This window comes from Aulonocara stuartgranti (assembly GCF_965226115.1).
Source record: "Aulonocara stuartgranti genome assembly, chromosome: 23".
Lineage (NCBI taxonomy): Eukaryota > Metazoa > Chordata > Actinopteri > Cichliformes > Cichlidae > Aulonocara > Aulonocara stuartgranti.
The window spans coordinates 40672534-40687500 of record NC_138958.1 but is presented as its reverse complement, the minus strand read 5'-3'; the positions used below and the strand labels follow the sequence as shown (position 1 = coordinate 40687500).

Here is a 14967-nt window from a genome sequence, read left to right as displayed (position 1 = left end):
CAGACATTCCTCCCCGAATCTGTGACCTCCCTGCCGTGTGAGCGTGTGTGATATTGGGCAAGAAGACGTGAGCAAGTGTGAGAGAGCTTCCCCGTGATTCCCTGGAGTTTGGATTTTCCTTTCACTGTATATATCGTGCACTGGTGCTGTAAATAAACTGTTTTGGAGACATCAAACCACTCTGCTCTTGAGTTCCTTCTACCAGTTTATGACACTTTAAAATGTTCTTCAAGCCAAACGTATGTCCACCGTAAGTAACTTTTTGGCTGCTCCAAATTATTCTTTAGCTTTAGAAGTAGTGTGGAGCTTATGTAGGTACATCTGATTTGGCAAACACGGTTTTCATTGGATAACAACAATGGGGTGGTTCTTGTCGTCTCCTGCCAAACATTTGTTCGGAGATTTGATTGATCTCCTGATTGACAGAGACACATAATCACTGCTCAGATGTGATTGACTGGACTACAAAGGTCATGATTAAAGACAGTTTCATGAAAAGCGCACCATGTGGACTCGGCATGAACTTCAAAAAAGCAGCTAAACTGAATTTCTCAGCTCTCCCTGCCGTGCACAGGTCTGAGCACAGACAGATGACAGGCGATATTTATTGACAACGGCTGCGCCGCTTGATAAGACGAGGCATAAAATCAATCAACCTGATTGGTAGACAACATGAAGCAAGGGAGGGAGGAAAGGAGAGCGCCAAGAAGGCTGGAGAGGAATGGTGGTGCTGAAATAGAGGAGTGACTATAAGAAATAAAGGAGGATTGAAGGAAGAAAAGGAGAGGAATGGGTGTTTTCAAAACCTCAAAACATAATTCACGTTCAGAGCAGCGATTAAGCTATTGCTGTGAAAGGGAATCGCAGTGAGTTAGCAGAGAAATGTCAGGTTTTTGCCTCGAGTGCTTGGACTCCATTCAGCATTGAAGAGGGTGATGCACGATAATCAGATTAGTTTGTTTCAGCACTTGTAAAAGGAGACAGTCAGCAGAGTGATGCAGACGGTGTCCCATATTTAGCCACCGCCAACATGAAACAGGCTATCACCTCTTTTCTGTTTACTGGTGCTTGCATCCCATTTAAACTACGGAGGCCAGGCTGGGGACAGCAGAGTCTGAAACTATAGGCGTTAAAATGGGATGTTTGTTTTTTTGCTATTGGCTTCAAATGGCTCAAAAACTGCTATTTTATTTTTACAGCACATTTAATTATATACACAACTTAAAAACCTGTGTAGGCTTACAATGACATAAATTTTACTATTAGTACACTCATAGCGATTCCTTTTCTTTGTGGAAATTTTATAATTACCTACTTTTTACCTGCTAAAAATAAATCAAATAATCCAAGTCACTGTAGAAGACATTCTTTGAGCATTATACAGCTCTGCAAACTTAAAATGAACAAGCTAGTATTTACTTTAAAGTAAAGCCAACTTTCAGCCAGCAGTGTAGCTGCCTAAAATACATGGTTTGCATTTATATTACTGGGATTTTAAAAAAACTGAGCTCCAGGACCTGCAAGCCTTACAACACGTTAGTTACATTACATAGCATAACAAAACAAGAAATTGAGGCCTTCTCCTTCTGCACCGACCAATCTCGCAGTCAACACAACAGGTGACAAAATAACCAGCAAACAACAAAACTGGGAGAAATCACATACTTTCAAAGCCTCGGCAGGCTCCTTCTCTCTGTGTTGACAACAGCAAGAAGACTACAGCCTCAGACAAACAGCAATCAGCATAAAAGACCTGCAGCTGGTATAAAAAAAAAAAAAGTACCCAGCAAGGAACTGAATCACCAAAGAAAGCCCGCTATGGTAGGAGGAGCAGCAGCGAAGAGACACGCAGATACAGGAAAAAGGCGAACAGAGCCTGTATTTGACTCACATTTGATGTTCAAGAACACTCTCCTTCAGGTCATGAATGCAGTATTCATGTGCAGTTTGTTTGTTGACAGACCTCCTCCTATCCTCTCCTTGCTAGTGCCGCTTGCTTTCAAAGGCGCCATGGCTGATTTAATGTTAGCGGCAGCTTCATTTAAATGATGTTGTTGACTTTCTGTTACTTTCTTTTCACTTTACGCTGAATATTTCGCCTCCGAGTTTCTTTTCCAGTGGCCTGTCAATTCACGCTATGATGCCGGTGTTTACTTTTGATAATTTTTCATAGTGCAACTGTTTTACTTTTTTTTTTTTTAAGTCAAGCATGTCAACTTTGACCCTCCGTCCCGTCAGTCAAGGCTGCAGTACCCACTTTGACCACTAAGATTGGGTTACCATATGCAGCCTTTACAACCCAGAGAGGCACTGTTTCACTCTTTTGGTGGGAAATTGGTAATAAACTATAAATAAAAGAGAAGAAAAATAAGCAAGACGGTTTTTTTTTATTGTTATTAAGGTAACTAGTGTTATATCATGTTAGCACAAAGAGATTTTAATAGCAATATCATGCTATTGTGGTGGCCCACCAGAGGGCTCCTCTCACACCCAGGTCGGGAGGAGGGGTTCTGCTGTTTTTTGGCGCAATGTGCCCAGTTGTAGTTTCGAGATGAATAAAGTCGGAATGGAAAGTTACAGCTCCTGTGTCGTCTGTACCATACCTCCACATTGGTGCCCCTAGATTTGGACATGTCGAAGGCCATGAATGACGCTGGCCTCACCGTGGATGCACCAGCGAGCCCTCTGCCTCCCGCAGCGGCTACACTCGCCGTGGCGATTCAGTCGACCCGCTAGCCACCCGCTGTGCAATGACCATCCTCCAGGACCCTCCCACACACGGGAAATATGTCGCTCTGAAGGAGCTGCTGTTGCGATACACCCTCTCCGATGCGGAGCGAGCCGAGCAGATTTTCTCCCTCTCGGGCCTGGGTGGGGGCGAACTGATGGAGAGCATGTTGTCCTCGCCCGTGACCGGTTGTTCCCCTTTCGTGGCGCCGTCGCGTTTTTGACTCCGTCCATGCCCTCTCTCATCCGGGCGTACGTGCTTCAGTCAAGCTGGTCAGCGCCAGGTTCATTTGGCCAGGGCTGCGGAAATTGGTGAAGGACTGGGCTGCAGCGTGTGTTCCACAAAGTTCTGCCCCTCAAACCCCTCCGCGTCCCTGGTCGGCGTCTCAACCATGTGCATGTCATACTGGTTGGCCCTCTTCCGCAGTCTCAGGGTTTAACACACCTTTTGACTGTGGTGGATTGCACAACCAGGTGGCCGGAGGCGAACCCCCTGGCCTCCACGACGGCGAGGGGCGGTGGCCAGGGCTTTCGTGTCGACGTGGGCTTCATGTTTTGGTCCCCCCGCTGACATTACCTCGGACAGGGGCCCTCAGTTAGTTTCGGAGCTTTGGTCTGCCATGGCTGATGGCCTGAGGGTCGAGGTCCACCACACCACGGCGTACCACCCACCGGCTAACGGCATGTGCAAGCGATTTCACTGGTCATTCAAGGCCGCGCTCCGGGCTTCCTTGATGGGTGGCAACTGGGTTGACCGTCTTCCCTGGGTTTTATTGGGATTGCGCAGCGCCCTTTTCTGTTCCGGGCCCCGTGCACCACTGCCTGCCTGACGTTTTTGTTCCAAAATCATTGGACTCCTCTCAGTTTGTTTTTGTCAGGCACGATGCTCATCAACCCCCTTTGCGTCCGCTTTATGACGGCCAGTGTTGGTCAAGTTACTTGAAAAAAGTAATCAGTAACTAATTACTGATTACTTCCCCAAAAAAGTAATCCCGTTTCTTTACTGATTACTTATTTTCAAACGTAATTAGTTACTTAGTTACTATTTTTAAAAAATGATTTACAACCTGAATAGGTGATAAAGCGATAGCTCTTTCAGCCCAAGTCTACATTTTCTACATAATCCATCATATAAAATGTAATCAAATGAAAAAGTCTCTTTTTAAAACTTGTTTTATTAGTTTTAATCTTGTAACTTTATGCATCAAGCAAACATTAAATTATATGCAACATTCTCTGACTGGAAGAAATTTGTTTAACATTTAAACCTATTTTCTGCATATTCCAGCATATAAAATAAAATAGTTTTTTGTGTTTACACTCAGTCTTTCAAATAGATGCACGTAAAACACAGCAGAAAATAAATTAAATCAAAGACTTAGCAGTCCTGTTGCTCTATTTTCACCTGTATAGCAGGAGTGGGGCAGGCAGAGGTTTACCCTGGTGCAGGTGTGTCGTAGCGGTCAGTGGAAGGATCTGAGAGTTTCTCTGTGAATTTCACATTCCCGTGGCAGCGTACTGTCGGTGCTTGCTCTGAAGTTTAGGGGTTCTTTTTGCTGAAAAAAAGAAGTTTTCTTCCCACTCATTGAACAGCAGACGCTAATATTTTTGTCACTTTTTACGGAATCAAACTCAAAGTAAGGTCAGTACTTCCACTCTTTAAACGCTGCACTGTCATATGCTCTCCCACACTCGATATATTATCCATTGTTGATCTGCACACAGCTGTTGCCACGAACGTCGCACTCGCTTATATCATTGTCATGAGACACTCTTGCAAACAAATCACGGTTTTAGTAACGCAGTAACGCAGCGTACTTACGGGAAAGTAACAGTAATCAAATTACCTTTTTTGCAATAGTAATCCCTTACTTTACTCGTTACTTGAAAAAAGTAATCGGATTACAGTAACGCGTTACTGCCCATTTCTGATGATGGCCCATATAGAGTTATTAAGCCAAGCCACAAGCACTTCGTTTTGGACTTCGGGGGTTGGCAGAATGTAGTTTCAGTTGACCGGCTTAAACATCTGCAGGATGATCCATTGGTGCGGGCCCAGGCCCCTCACTGCGGCCGCCCATCTACAGCCGGACTGTTGGATGGTGATCATCATCATGGAACCTATGGCAGGTTCGGCCTGAGCTAGTGGGCCCACAGCCAGTTCTCACCTCCCCGGTTCAGCCATTCTGGCCGTTTGCTTAAGCCCCGTGCTTTGGACTAGTGGACGGTTCTCCTCAGTTCACGCAGAAGATTTTGTTCAGTGATGAGGCAAACTTTTATGTGAATGGTGAAGTTAACAAACAAAACCACCGCTATTGGTCTGACACTAACCCACATTGGATGGATCCCTCCAAGACTGTTGGAACAACAAACGTGATGGTTTGGTGTGGTATATGGGCTACAACGATAGTGGGTCCATTCTTCATCAATGGAGACCTCAAGGCCACTGGATATTTGAAATTGCTACATGATGATGTGATTGCCTCTTTATGCACTAAAGCTGGCACGTTCCCTGAGTTTTTCCAGCAATATGGTGCACCACCACATTATGGGTGCCAGGTCCGAGCATTCCTAGATGAACAGTTTCCTGGAAAGTGGATTGGTCATCGTGGGCCAGTTGAATGGCCCCAAGGTCTCCCGATCTGCCCCCCTTAGTCTTTTATCTTTGGGGTCATCTGAAGGCAATTGTCTATGGTGTGAAGATACGAGATGTGCAGCACCTGAAACTACAAATACTGGATGCCTGTGCTGGCATTTCTCCTGCGGTGTTGCTATCAGTGTGTGAAGAGTGGGAGAAGAGGGTTGTACTGACAATCCAACACAATGGGCAGCACATTGAACACATTTTATAAGTGGTCAGAAACTTGTAAATAACTCATGAAAGAATAAAGTTACGTTGAAACCAAGCACACCATTGTTTTTCTTGTGACATTACCAATAAGTTTGATGTCACATGGCCCTCTTCCTATTGAAAAAAGTTGTATCCAAGATGGCCGACTTCTAAATGACCACCCATCTTGAGGAGTTTGCCCCCTCACATATACTAATGTGCCACAAACAGGACTTTAATATCACCAACCATTCCCATTTTATTACGGTGTATCCATATAAATGGCCCAGTTGTAGTTTGGAGATGAATAAAGTCGGAATGGAAAGTTACAGCTCCTGTGTCGTCTGTACCATGCCTCCACACTATCTCCTTAGGTTTTTGTCTTTTTAGACAAATAAAATACTCTATTTTTCTTACTTTGCACCCACTGTACAAAACTGATATTTCTATAGCAGATAGTGAAAAAAACGTTTCTGTCGTTTAATTGTTTATATTTTACATAATAACATTTGTGTTTATGAACGGGAATGGGGAAGGTCTTTATCAGCAGGAAATGCTATAAAACTTATGAAAATACAGTTAAAAGTCCACAAATCAACCCCTCCTTCACATTTTATGAAACAATTCAGTGGGCCGGATTGGAGTCCTTGCTGGGCCAATTCAGGCACCCGGGCCTTTTGTTTGGCACTCCTGATATGTACAATTCATAATATATATTAACCCAAGTGTGTGTGTGTGTGTGTGTGTGTTTTATTTCCAGACAATCATTAATCACTGCTTTAAACTGCATGCCTTTGTTATAGCAGTTCTCATAAAATATAGGCTATGAAATCATTTGCAGTTCAGATGTGAGACACAGAATTTAGCAGTAACCTTGGGAGAAACATGTGTGTGCATACATAAATTGGTTGCGTGCACTTTAAATGAAGCTTACAGCCCCCTCAGCCTTCAGCTAACTAGAAGTCTTTACAGCTTAGATTGTATTCTATTGTATTTCATTGTATTGCGTGTCAGGACATTGACAAGAGTGACAAAGACGTGATGAGATGAGAGGACAGATGGAGGGGGGGGGGGGGGGGGGGGGGGCTTTCTGCACAATTTACCTCGTTTAGACAAGATGCACAGGCAGAAGGTGATTGAAAACATTAGAGATGGCGATAAGATGGAGAAAGAATAAGCTAAATCTGAAGCACAACATATAGGTAAAATGTTAAAACCTTCCTTGGTGTTCCTCCCATTTATGAGTGTGTGCATCCATCCTGAAAACATCTCCTTTTGAAAACCATAATAATGATAAGAAAACCCTTTGTGCGGATAAAAGAGAAGGCCAGAAAAGAAAAGAAAAAACCCTGTGTACCGAGTCATAAACAATCAGTGGCAAATAACAGCAATTTCACAGCTAATTCGTAGATTTCACGTGTGGATGGCTGCATCACCTCCCTCCATTTAATGCTGTGAATAGATACATGCTGACATTATAACCATGAGATCAAACTCAGGGTGGGTGTGTGTGTGTGTGTGTGTGTGTGTGTGTGTGTGTGTGTGTGTGTGTGTGTGTGTGTGTGTGTGTGTGTGTGTGTGTGTGTGTGTGTGTGGGGAGGTGGAGGTGGAGGTGGAAGGTCTATACTAATAATTTAAGGCTAGCTTGAGTGTATGAACTGCAGGGTGCAGCAAAACACGCTTGTTCCCCGTTACTGCACTTGCCAGTTTTACCTAGCTAAAAGCTGGCTGGCAACAGGTCAGCCAATAAAATCCATGCAAATGGACACACAATCACTTCCTGCATTATTTTCTGTTGTATAGTAACTGTTATAATGGCGAATCCTCGCATTAAACATGGCCAAAGTTTCAAACAACGAGTTCGGCTTGTGTGCAAGTGATCACTGTGAGGGAAAGAAAGACACAGGAGCCCCTCCCACCTGTTGTTCAAACCTTCTTTTTGTGAGGAGCAGCCAATGAGATGAAAGTAGGGTGGTCTAAAAGAGAGAGAAGAGAGAGGCTGCAGTAAGGTCACGTATAACCTAAATACAACTCTGAATAATACAAATCTAATTAAATACAGAGACTAAAATCATCACAGTAAGTCTACTTTAATATTTAAAAGGGCCTCTATAGAGAGAACAGGTTGTGCTTCCCCCCAAAAAAACATTGCATGTGTGTTTGAGTCCTGGGACATCCTGGGTGTGTGTAGAAGTGAAGCCTTTCTGTGCCATCTGTTGGGAGCAACTAGTTGAGTTAAAACTGTCCGTGTGAAGAGCCCGAGACATTTAACCCATCTAAGGGTGGAGAGGAGAATGTGGCAGTGTGTAGTGGCACTGGGACTGTAAAAGAGGGCCATCACAGCCGAAAGAGAAAAAGAGCCCTCCATCCACAGATAAATAGGATGAGAAAACACACAGACACAAACACACACACACACATTCACTTTCATCTCAATGAAAAAAAATGTCTGTTGGTTACTTTAACTTGACACCAAGACAGGTTAAAAAAAAACAAAAGCTTACCAGCACCTGTAAAGTTCACTAATTAACATGCTATATCTCATTTGCTTAATCCGTACAAAAACCAAAGTGGAAAACAAAGACGAATCCAAATTTTACTGGAGGTTGAAGTGTTTCCTGACTGGGGACCATGAACATCCCAGAGTCTCCTGTTTGGGTGGGGGAAGCGGTTCCACATGGAGGCTTTTGTGAGGATTAAGCAAATGAGATACAACTTGCTGAATAATGAGCATTAGGGGCACTAGTAGGTGGATTTTGTTACCCTTGGACCGCTTGCCATTTCCGCCTATTTCCACCTCTTTGTGCTCAGTTGAGTTAGCAGTCTAGTTTTAACTCTGGGCTAAAGTGCTTTTCCCAACAAAAAAAAAAACATGTCAAACTTCAACACTTATTTCAAAAAGAGGACTTACAGGATTAGCGCCTATTGAAAGCTTGTATTTTTAAAACAGTCACCTGTTGCTTCCAGAGTTGCAGCTTCGGGGAGATAAGTGTGGCCCTTATATATGTGACAGATACGCCGTCTCCGATTGGGAGCCACATCCAGATTTTTCCTCTGCCAGTCCCATTTTTGTCTCCACCGTTTCATTACTTGGGGGTGTGAATTCATCTCCCGTCTTTGTCACGAAACCTTCGCAAGCACACACCAAAGTGCTCCGAGCAATCCAACCTCAAGCAGCGCGAGAAGGAAACAGGTGATGAGGAGGTTGTAAAGGACTCTGTTACACCTTAAATTACACCGCCCACCATTCTATATAATTTTGGAGTCTCTACTAAGTAAGACACCGTAAAGATTCGTTTAAAAAGGTCTTCACACTGCGTATTCATGGTTGAAGTTTTTCAGAAGACTTTTGGTTTTTCCATCTGAAAGGTGACTGCATGAGTCACTGCACTTTAACTCGTGATAAAAAACATTATTTAAAAAAAAAACAACCTTATACAATATAAACGCGATGCAGCATTTCATATCTACTTTTCTTTTTCTGTGCAACCCCCCCCCCCCCTCCCCCCTTCTTCTTCTTCTTCCCCAGATTTCACCTCTGACAGTCTTGCCCTAGATATTTCTCTATCCCTGTCAGACACACTTGCAGGTCTCATCGGCTGCCAGCTGTGGAGGAGAGGACGTGGAGATCAGCGCAGATGAGAAGTGAAAAGGATGAAGGGAAACCAATCGATCCATAAACCTCCATCCTAATCTTGTTGACGTCCTCAGATGGTGCAGACAGGAGCCCTGGAGCAACTTTGGGGAACATATTAAATCCAAAACATAAATAAATTTTTAAAAATGACTTTTTTAACCATTTCCTGTGTTGTTTTTAAACACAGCCAGTATTTGAGCTTGAGACAACACTGGCGTGCACACAGGTGGGTTGCGCGCACACACACACACAGACACACACACGATCTCTCTACTAAAGAAACTTTTGATTAATTTCATCAGCTTCACATATGTTGACTTGTCAGCTCCTTCAGCCTTTAGCAGCACATCAAAAGCACATCAGAAGCACTCGGCTGCACCCTCCTGGCTGAAGCGTGTAGTGCAGCTTTTTTCATAAGAAGAATTTTGTAACACATTTTCGCTTTTATTTCCAAGCAAATGTACAGATGTTCGCCATTTACAGCCACAGAAAGGTTGGCAAAAATCCACAAGATATGACCGTTTAAAAACTGTATACAAAAAGAGCCCAAAAAACTGTACATTCAGTAACATAACTACATTTAAATATTGTTCATACATGTATATACAGTACTGTATCTCAGTTCGTAGATACTGCCGGTTATGTGAAGTGCAGCTCGCTATACAATAACACATTTTCCAAAAAAAGATAACATTTGAGTTGAAAGGCCGTCAGTTCAAAGATTCAGTGTGGACTGGTACAGAAGGTCTGTTGATGGCTTTCAAAGTTTCTACAGCGAGGTGTCGGTCCTCAGGAATGACGGTTCAGTGCAGGGGTACCTCCGTGAAACAACTAACACCACAAATCTCTTTGTCCTTTTGTTTAAAGCTATGCATACAGACATACAAGTGTCCACTTTTTTTGCCACAATCCAGTTTGTTTGTTGGAATATTCTGAGATATAAAGAAGACACACATTAAATACTGTCTCTGAAAAGTAAAACAAAAAAAGAGGGGTTTCTCAGATACCCCTCCCCCAAAATAGCAGTGCAGTAACTTTTCATTTTTGTAAGTTATTGAGACTTCCAGATGCCTCCAAGGACCATGCTTAGTTACCACTGTGTAAGTACTGATCTGAGATCTCAGACAGGATAATGGATTCTTCACTGTCATGGTTGACATTTGAATATAAGTGACTCTCTGTCGCTTAGCTAGTGCTAAGAGGTCACATTTGTTGCAGAGAGACATTTACAAGCAGCTTCAGTTTGATTATACTTATTGCTTCTCCCAGCTAGTTTAGTCCTGTGGTCATAGTGTCTGTCAGCTCTCACATGGCATTATATTGTAGACTTTTGTTTTTCCCCCCTCCCATTTCATTAACAATTGTTGTGTTATTTGTGTGATTCTTTAGCAGTTAAGGTACTGAAGCCTTGGTACATTGTTTACAATGAAAAACATCTTTCTAGTCCAAAGGCCAATCAGAATTCAGGGCAAACAATAAATGGAGAGACAGGATCTTTGTTTTCTTCATTCAGATAATAAAAACAACAACAACAAAAATCCAGTATTTTCTAACTTACTTCAATTGTTCTAAGTCGTAGAGCCCGACGGATATATGATTTTTTTTAACTGATATATGGTGATTTAAAAATCCAATTTTCTGATATATGTGCTGATTTTTTTCTCCATTTCAAGTACAAAAACACATTCCCCTAATATTTGTCACGTGTAGTTATCAGTTTGCTTATTTAGGCTCAGATTACCTGTTTATTATGTTTGTTTGTTGCCAAAAGGGATGTTGCACAGTGCCCTCTGATGGACAAACTATGCACTGTCCTCATAGCATAACTGAAGGTTGTCTTATTGGCTGTTACAAATACTGATGCCAATACATCGGAAAATAGCTAATATCATTCGATAAATATCGAAATCTGCTCTACTAAGCAGATCAATCTGGAATGTTCTTCTTTTTTTGGTGCGTAAAGCAGCAACAGAAAATACCTTCTTTTTTTTTTTGGAATTTGGCCAAACCAACCCTTCATTTTAGACAATTCCAACAGTACAAGAAACCCTTTTGCTTTACCATCAACTTTAAATCTCCGAAACTTGGAGATGGAAAAAAACAAAAGAAAAGAAAAACTACCATTGATCACCTGTAGCTGATTTGAAAAAGCAGAGCTGGAGCTCTTCAAGTCTGTGGTCATAAAAGGGAGAATTTTCCACATTGTACATAATCAAAAACAATTAAAAAATAACATTTCAGAGACAAATGCCCTCATGGGCATTTATTTAAAAAAAATTTAATACAAGCTATAAAAAAAACAGATACTAAACATAAGTGGTATTTGTTCATTGACTGTGTGTCAGTTCTGCTTGTTCAGTAGAAGTCTGCATAAAAACTCGATTTCACATTCGCCTTTTCACCTACAGTAGTTATTTCATTCCTCCAGTTACATCCATCATCTGCTGTGCCCTTGTACCACTGAAGCGCCTATTAACAGTATCAAATTGACCACAAAGCAAAGCAAAGACAGGCTGTGAAAACTAGCACAAGGCACCTAATGTAAAGCAGCTAAAGAATCTCTAGCAGCAACAAGGCTTTGGTTCATAGAACTAAAAACATCAGATCTACTGTCTCACGATGGATGAGTCGATGTATGAACGGAGGAACGACAGAGAAGACGCAGAAGGGGATGGATGAAATGATGATGATGAGGCAGATGGAGACAACTGTCACAGAGGTAAGAACAGCTTCAACATCGCTTCAAGAGAGGGAGGGTGTGAGGGAGAGAGAGAGAGAGAGAGAGACAGAGGGTACGAGTTGAAACAGGAAAGTGTGAGACAGAATTCAAAGAGCGCACTGTAAAGGCCCTTTTTTTTAAGCTGGAGAATCTCATTAGATTTCTCTAACACCGTTATAAGGCTTTTAAGGGCGGGAGCACTAAACTGTTAGATGCTACAATCAACCTGATCTGCAGAGCTAAAAAGCATCTTATTCTATTGAGATGAGGTGGAAAATGAGTATGAAAGGATATTAAGACGCTCGCTTCTCTGTCACATTATTCAAATAGATTTTTTTCACATTTTTTGTACATGCAATTTTTTTTTTTTACACTTAAGAACCCCATATATACTTATTCTTCCATTTTCTACTGTACACAGAATATGAGAGGACACTTTGCTGTGTTACTGGTCAGTTAAAGGTCGTCTCACGGCCAATAAAAAAAAGTGTTTCTATCTCGATTCCTTTTTTTTCTTTGAATTGGTTGTGCCGGCTGTTTGTTTCATAATTTAATACATTATCAATGATTTGATATTTATTTAAGGCATCAAACCATTTGGGGCACTTTGAGTGAATTATATTAAAAGGAGAAATATATATAATTTTAAAGTGCTTCAATCAAAGTAAATACAAGCAACCAGCTATTATCTAAAGGTGATCATAAAGCGTTACCTGCTGTTTCTTTGGTAAATGATATCAGTGAAAAATACAGCAGAGTTTACAAGACGACATTAAGGCAATAAGAAACAGCCAGGTAGCGGTCACACAAGCAGTTCCTCTGTGTTCTACTACAAGACATTTAGTCATCCAAAGATAAGGTAAGTTTACAATCTATGTTCAAGATGATAGGACAGATGGAGATTAACAGATACACACACAGTCTTCTATCAGCACACACAGATACGCACGCAAACTTCTAACACACCAAAGCTCTAAGCTACCTAAAGGTGACTCTGAAAGTTTAAATGTTGGCTGTATGACATGTTCACAAAGACCAACTCCTACTGACTCTGCTATTGGAGCCCAGGAGTAGCCAATGAGATACGTACGTGCAATATGACGCATTCCCATGTTTTGGTCTATTTGTGCCGTTTGCATTCTCTGTATTTACACCCTATGTGCTGTACAGTATGATGATGATCTCAATGCATACATGTTGGCTTTGGTATCGACGTAAACACTGCTTTTGTTCACTTTATAAAACAAAATGTAACTATTATATATATATATATATATATATATATATATATATATATATATATATATATATATATATATATATATATATATATATATATATATATATATATATATATATATATACACACATTTAATCAAGTGTTTCAATTTTACTATCAAAGTAACAAATTACCATGGAAACAGGATAAAAAAAATGTGAAAAATTGTAATTTGCCTACAATATTTGCACTTGTTGCATTTCAGCTTACATTTAAAAAACATAATCATGCTCAAAATACTGACTTTAAGTAATCAGATTACATGTAAATTTTCCATGTATTTTTGTTATTTAAGTAAACTGTTAAATTGTCACCAGCATATATTTCTTAATGTCAAATTATTTAAATAAATGAACCTCTGTTTTTCTTTTTCTATTTCAAGATCATTTTGCTCTAAATTATTGCTTCATGTTTATGACAGCCAAGAGGCTTTTCTGTGTTTTGTCGCTAAGGGTGAGCTAGTTTAAGAGCTTTCAAAGCTCCCACACGTTTTTAAACCAGACATATTGTGACACAGAAAGCACCATGAGCTACGCTTTTCTGTCATTATTAACTGACTTGACCACCGTTTGCCATCTAATCAAAGTTAGGACAATCAGCTTGCTGTATCGTTTGCACAAATGAATCAGAAATTAAGCAAAAATTGTATCTCATCCCGATATAAAATAATTTAATTCCCCTATACGGCTACTTCCGGGCTCCATAGACTAATTTTTCAACATTTATTCTTCCTTCTACTACAACCCTCCTTACAATGATGCAGTTTCTGATCCCAGAGTCCTAAGCAGTGTTTCTGGATAACATGTTTGCACACAGGCAACACCAGTTAGTCCTAAAAAGAGGCAAAACAGACAGAAGGGAATAAAGACAGATGGCAGCGACTGAAGACAAGAAAATGTTTGATCACAGAAAGCTTAAGCTAGCTCGAGCACGTCTACAGTCGTCCTCATTATCATCATTCCGGTCATAGAACATCAGCATGATTATCACAATAGCCATTAAAACACCCTAATAATCAGAGTAAAGTACACTTCAGCTACCATCAAAGGCAGGCAGGTGTAAAGGGCCAGTGCACATATTTTTCATGTGAAACACAAGCTCGAGTCAGTTTGTTTGCTGTGACATCATTACACTGAGCCCTTTGCACGTTGTGGCAGCGAACCAGGCCCTGCCGACGGGGTCCACTCCAGAGCCGTCCAACAGTGCTTTGCGCCACACTTGGCTGCTAACTTGACAGAAATTATGAAGGTCACTTAGCATTGCAGTCTCCTCAACTGTTTATTATTTTACTCCAACTCAGTAACGTCGAAGCAAGTAAGTAAGCTCCAAAATTGCTTTCCACCAATTTATCTGAGTAACTCCATGTGGATGACATTGTTTCTGATATTAGAATATAAGATTTAAAAAAAATACCCCGGAGAAAAAGAAATAAATTAGACTGAGGTCTCAGGCCCGGCCCCGCTGTAATTGTACCCCTGCCTTGAATGGCGGGAGCTATCAGCAAACCGGAGGAGGGGGGTGAAGGTGCAGTAGTCTGGCGCTTTTTGCCAGCGTGTGAACATGACTTTCTTGGTAAAGGGTTCAGACCTTCGAGGGTTCCTTTGGTTTTCCGAGCCTCGCCGGTGGCTGCTACCCTTAGACGGAGCGTGGAGGGAAGCCAAGGGGGTGAACTCAGACAGCTGGCCCTTGTAGAGTTTATCTGCATTCTGTATGAGGGTACAAAGGGAGGAATAGGGGACAAGGAGGAAGAGAAAGTTCAGAGAAAGTAAAGAATA

At 41.4% G+C, this 14967-nt stretch overlaps 1 protein-coding gene across 4 annotated transcripts in view; it reads right to left on the bottom strand.

The window, feature by feature from the left end:
• Positions 1–9617: 9617 nt before the first annotated feature.
• Positions 9618–14967, bottom strand: part of atp11a (ATPase phospholipid transporting 11A) — a 52826-nt gene continuing 47476 nt past the window's right edge. For 2 of the 4 annotated variants that reach the window (XM_082524495.1, XM_082524496.1), the window contains one exon: positions 13262–14898. In XM_082524495.1, coding sequence (XP_082380621.1) covers positions 14626–14898 — 273 coding nt within the window. In that variant the 3' untranslated portion in view covers positions 13262–14625. Of the gene's footprint in view, positions 11935–13261; positions 14899–14967 lie in introns of those variants that run through there. The other 2 variants (XM_082524497.1, XM_082524499.1) reach the window with 2 other exon arrangements.